This window comes from Glossina fuscipes, unplaced genomic scaffold (genome assembly GCF_014805625.2).
Source record: "Glossina fuscipes isolate IAEA_lab_2018 unplaced genomic scaffold, Yale_Gfus_2 59, whole genome shotgun sequence".
Taxonomy (NCBI): domain Eukaryota; kingdom Metazoa; phylum Arthropoda; class Insecta; order Diptera; family Glossinidae; genus Glossina; species Glossina fuscipes.
This window is the reverse complement of record NW_023998431.1, coordinates 4151003-4157002: the sequence shown is the minus strand read 5'-3', so window position 1 is coordinate 4157002 and position 6000 is coordinate 4151003. Positions and strand designations below refer to the sequence as shown.

General features: G+C 35.5%; 1 protein-coding gene across 1 annotated transcript in view; it reads left to right on the top strand.

Moving 5' to 3' along the window:
- LOC119637460 (MICAL-like protein 1) overlaps window positions 1-6000 on the top strand; it is an 81425-nt gene that overhangs the window by 34455 nt on the left and 40970 nt on the right. The window contains exon 3 of the mRNA XM_038033478.1: window positions 3622-3704. Within this exon, the coding sequence (XP_037889406.1) occupies window positions 3622-3704 (83 nt within the window). The remainder of the gene's footprint in view (window positions 1-3621; window positions 3705-6000) is intronic.

Here is a 6000-nt window from a genome sequence, read left to right as displayed (position 1 = left end):
TTTTTTTTTTTGTGAAAACTTTCCCCCAACAAAGTAGTCGAGCACGTAGTGAGCTGAACGTAAGTGTGAGCGTAAATTATGACAATCCCATCAATTATTGTTTTGCGTTTTATTCATTTTTATATCGTATGCCGCCAGTTACTACAGATGTCAAGGGGTATATTAAGCTGTGTGCGGACGCGTACAACAACGCGAAGAATTTGAAACAGGCCCACCCTTTTATTATACCGATCAGAATTACATTCTGAATTGATCTAAACTTGCCCGTCCGTCTGTCCATCTTATGTGGGTGTGTGTATTCTTTTATTCAACCTGTAGGTCATCATTTTCGATCTATTTCGATGAAATATCGTACACTGACTTCTTTCGGTCCAAGAGCAAAACGCTTTCTCCACCGTTTCTCATCTAACGCCTTATTTCGTTATATATAAATAAAAAATTATATATATAAATCAAATTAAATAAATAAAAACACTATAGTGAGACACTAATCTCCATTAAATGCCCTACACCACTTCGCTTAATACAGTTATTCATGAAACTACTTTTCAAAATAAGACATTACTTTGGAAATAATTGAAAAAGCAGCCCGATCCGTACCATTTTCAACAGCGTTCGTCCTTGGGCCAAAATATGTTAGTGTTTTAAATTTGATCAAATTATTCCAAAATTGTGACCTGTAGATTAAGCAAAAGAAACAAGATGGACGGATGGACGGACAAAGTGGGTCTACCTCAAATTCTTCTGCGTATTGCATACATCGCCACAAGCTGGTACTACAAGTGATGCAGGGTATAAAGATTGTATTCCTGACACTTTTTACGGGTTCTAATTCTCATTGCCGGCACTCAAATGATGGAGTGATACTAATAGTAGACCTTCATCATACAGTAACGCTTACACCAGGATGCATAATAAATCATTAAATGTTTGAAAATCCTTTAGAACATCAAAACTGGGATATTAACTTCATTCTTTCGTCTCATATAGTAACGTTCGAACGTTTCTTTTTTATTCTTGGGGACTTTTCACTCGCTAAGATATTGAATTTAGGGAAGATACGCTGATGACTACAACTAGCTTCTCTTGTTAATTGCAATCGTAGTCCTTAAGACCTCAAGTAAGAAAATTTACCTTACCCTTAGAGTAATAACCCTTCTATAAATCGCAAGTCACTATAGCGTCCAACAAGTTAAATCATTTCAGCTAGAAGGGACCCTCCGATGAATTTCCTACACCATCTCGCTTAATCAGATTTTTCATCCATTTTGTCGGACAGTGCCAAAAACAGTATCTTATTACTCTGTAAAGGCTTACTTCTCATGAGTATCATTATATGACAGCGGGCACAAAACGGGAACCGATTCGATCCAAACTTCGTACAGTTATTTTTTGCTCAAATAATTTATTACTTTAATATAGTTATATAGTCATCTTAAAATAAAAAAAAATTGCACCTTATTACCAAACACGAACTTACTGTTCTTGAGAACTCGTGATACGGGAAGATTTTCGCAAAATAAATTTATGCAGTGCAAATGCTGCAGAAATTCTACATGTCAAATCTCGATCCTTGGACAATTTTTATGGCAAGAGTAGCTGAGTAGTTAAGAACCACGACTAACAAATCAATATTCGCGGGTTCAAATCTCGGTGCGGTAGAGTGTTCGTCGGTCGTAGCTATAGTGAGTATTCACTAGGCGGTAAAGGCGTAACACTCGCCGATTGGGCGCACAGATTCACTAGTCTGCGGCCACCTTCCCTATATCTTCCCCTTTATTCACTTTTTCTTCTTTCTGGCTGCCACCGTTTTACACGAATCGGTGACATCCTCTGAGTGATTGAGATTAAAAAAAAGAAAAAAGAGCATTGTTGCCTTATGAAAGCTTATTTTTTGTATAAACGATCCTATGGGAGGGAAGTGAGCCGAACTTTCTATATATATTTAGTATACAAAATTATTATTTTCCAACCCCTTATTTCGAGAAGTATTTAAAATCACTAGATTTTATGCTCCCCATTACTTCTGGCACAAGGTATATTAAGGTTGTATGGATGTATGTGTAACACGAAGCAGGCGATTTGTCTATGAGAAAATCTTTGTATGAAAAAATTTACAATTTTCACAATTTCTCGACAAAATTCGCTTAATAGAATAGTTTTCCGAAATATAAAATGAATAAGGAAAATTCATATCGAATGATCCAATTTTTTTTGATCTTCCTCCAATATAACAGCCCCTAGAAAAATTAAATTTTTATGGGGCGAAAAAGTCTAATTTATAGTATTTTATAATCAAAATTATATCGTAACATCAATTTGGCATAAAAATTAATTGGGCATCATCTTAATGATATACATCCATGTAAGAACCCCCTTGAAAAGTATATCTTTATATAGAAAAAAAGTATAATTTGCATTAAAAAAGAAATTTAATTAGGCAAACGAATGACCGTGATCGACTTGTTACGCTTGTATGGACGTATGCATCTAAGGTGCAGCACGCAAAAGAACTGGAGATAGATATTATGATGCCGGCCTATCCAGATTCACTTTTTGAATGGATCTAGGCTTGTCTCTCCATCTTGTTTGCTTTCGTGCAACCTACGAGTACAGTTTTTGAGATACTTTGATGATAGTTGGAACGGTAACGTATTTTGGCCTATTTTGGCGAACGTTAGTGAGAATGACTCCGATGGGAGCACTTTTTCTGCCTTCTCGCATATAATGCTCTATTTTAAAAAGTATAATTGTAACGTGATGTAGGGCATTTAAGCGTGGCTTATGCCGCAATTTTCGTTTTGGTTACGTTAAGTACGAAACGACTTTTAATAGAACAAAGCGTCTAAGGCCACATTCCATTATACTAATTTTATTTAAAATATATATATATAAATATATTATATATATATATTTTTATATATTTTGCTTAGAAAAAATCGAAATATCAACCAAAGTTAAGCGGGAAGAGAAACTTAAGAAATACCTTATGACCAGTGCCAATAAATACTAATGCGAAAAAGTTTTCAAAGATCTGGAACTTTCCTAATTTTGTATTTCCCATTTTTATAGCACACACTGAAACTTCGCCTAGCAACCATGTTATTGGCTAATATATAGTTTCCTTTTCTCAACGTTGTAACTTGCATTTAAAAGAGGATTAATTATAACGAATATGTTTGAACACTAGGAATTGCAACTCGACTGAGCACATCAAGCGCATACCGTTATATGCAACTATGCGAATTGTGTGTATGCATCCTAGACTTCTCCTTGAGAGGTTGAAACACAGAAGCATCAAAAATCGTTCAACTTCGCCCTGCTACCAAAGATAATATATTTAAAAAACTACGTGTACCTGCATGCCAAGGTATTTAGAGAAGATGTAAAAATCAAATAATCCTTGTATGAATGTTTCAGCTTAAAAGTGGATTTTGTTTGGCATTAATATGATTCAAGAGAGAAAATAGCTTACTTACTATTTATTGATTTGGCATCTCGACTCCATTTGTATTTAAAAGCAAAAAATTGTTTTGATGTTAAATTTTAGATTAACATCCATTCGTAAAAGTATTGTTTACTCTCATTAATTTCTTTTTCCTTATTATTATTTAATTACAGATTCACATAATAGACTGAAACGTCCACCCACATCTGCCACAGATAAGACACCACTTACAAAACCATCTGGACCACCAAGCAAGGTATGTGGTTCTATTTACTGCATTTTTCAATTCAATCTACAAAATGCATGCATTTTTGAACCGTTATTTATTTTATTCCACAATACATTTCATTGAGCACACTACCGGCATATGGACTTATTAATTACACATTAATGCACTGTATATAGTACAATATTTGTGTGTTTGCTTGCTTTAAACACGCGTTCATTTTAAACTCGACTTGATCAACACTGAAAAGACAGACTGACAGGAAAATCGAAATTGCTTATACTTAACGATTACCTGGTAGCGGGAAAGATACTGCAATCCAAAGAAACTGTCGCTAAAGCAGATCGTAAATAACAACCAATGCAATGGCAAACACGCTTTATAGGTTCACGTCCGATTAACAGCAAACCGGACCGATGAAAAACTGGTCAGAATTTATTTTTACAGCTGGTCCGCAACCGCATTAATTGCCCAAAGATACAAAATTGAAGGCTAAGCTTATGATTATGAATATTTTAGACAAAAATTCGAAATCTCAACGAAGCGTCTGTCACCCGGATGTAGTTCAATCGATTGCCTAATTCATGGATGATCGATCCAAAGTGTATATATCTTATTAAATATTCAAGTATTTATTATCAATATATTTGATAGACTTAAAGGCTTCCGGATAACTTAGATCATATGCTCGCCTATATTGAAAACTCTGCCGGATTTGAGATTTGAAACCGCGAACATTGAGTTTTTAGTCGTGATTCTTGGCCCATTCGGTTGCTCAAGTGGCCATCTCATTAAATATTTTCGCATTTTTCGCATCGTCTTGCAAACATTTGGCCCAAGGTTGTAAAATGCTTACGTCCATGTCATCTAAGTTTCATGCGATATTATATATACCCGCCAGATCCTCAATTTTCTAAGTGTTATTATATGAATAGCGGTAAGGATGACGATTTTACGCTTTCCATAGATGAGACCCAGGATCGATTTCACCGATTGTCGAAAGTCATTTCACCAAAAATGAAAGAGAAAACATAACTGAAGCTTTGTACTCTAGATAGAGTAGTCTTGATTTTGCACAGACAGGCATACAGCCAAGTTAATGAAATTGCATATATTCCAGTCACTTAATTAACCCTTTGTCATACCCAAAATATCACACGGTAACGCATGCACAATACTATATAACTTATTCTAATTAGCGTAATACGCATAGCGTGTTAATATGCTCGTATGCCTAATAACAAAGAAAAAAAGATTATTTTATTGACACCAGAGCTGCCGACGCTTATACCGTTCTTACCTTGATAACCGGGATCATCTTGATTGCCGTTGTCTAGGAAACCATTTCAGTCGTTATATTTATTTACTCATTTGTTCATAAATGCTACAGTGAGATTCAACTGTACTCCGCAATTCATACATTTGAAAGCTTAACCTAATTGCAACTCAAGCGAGAAAAATATTAAAATAGCATGAACATCATTACGCATCAATTCACCCACACCCTACTGCATCATTTCTTAGATATAAGCACAGCTCATTAATAGGTAAGTTTAGGTAAGACGTCGGCAGTACACGGGCATTAAAAAATTCAGTTTTAACTGAACCAACAGGACTCGATGAGGAAATTAGGTTATAAATCTTATTTAGATTGTGACAGAGAACCCTAATTGGGTTGAAAAGCTTATAATTTAGCCTTCATTGACCAAGTTTGATGAAAAGAAAATTCCTGGTCGAACGGATAGGAACATTAAAATTGATCGCAATTAACAAAATGGGCGAGTCGATGGCGGTATTAATCAACTTTACCATGAAAGCAACGCCTAATGTCATCTCAGTTTTCTCTAGTGACGGCAAGGTTATAAATAGCAACCTATTTTCATAAGGACTTTAGGGAACACGTGAACACTGCTATCTAAATATCTTAGAGCAAAAAGCAGAAGCTGTCGCTGCCAAGATTTTGCGGTATTTACGTGTCAACGATACGAAGGTGACCATAAGACCGAAGCATATTTCAATCCAGATCGTACCAAACTGACTTATATACTTCCGATCAGCTATGGATAGTGAAATTCCTTCGACCAGACTTTGATAAAACCTAGCATTAATCGAGCTTTATTCACACAATATTCAACAAACAAATTGAATCGAAGCTTATGATCAAATAGGATACCTAAGTCCTGAAATGAAACAATGCTCCCCGACTTAAGTGAGCGTGGAAACTGTTCCGTTGCGAACAAATTCCGCCCCGAAAATGACTGCTTCTAACATCCCTTTTGATTTAACTTCATGCTAAGGAAGGAAGTTAGCTTGGCGGGGACATGAT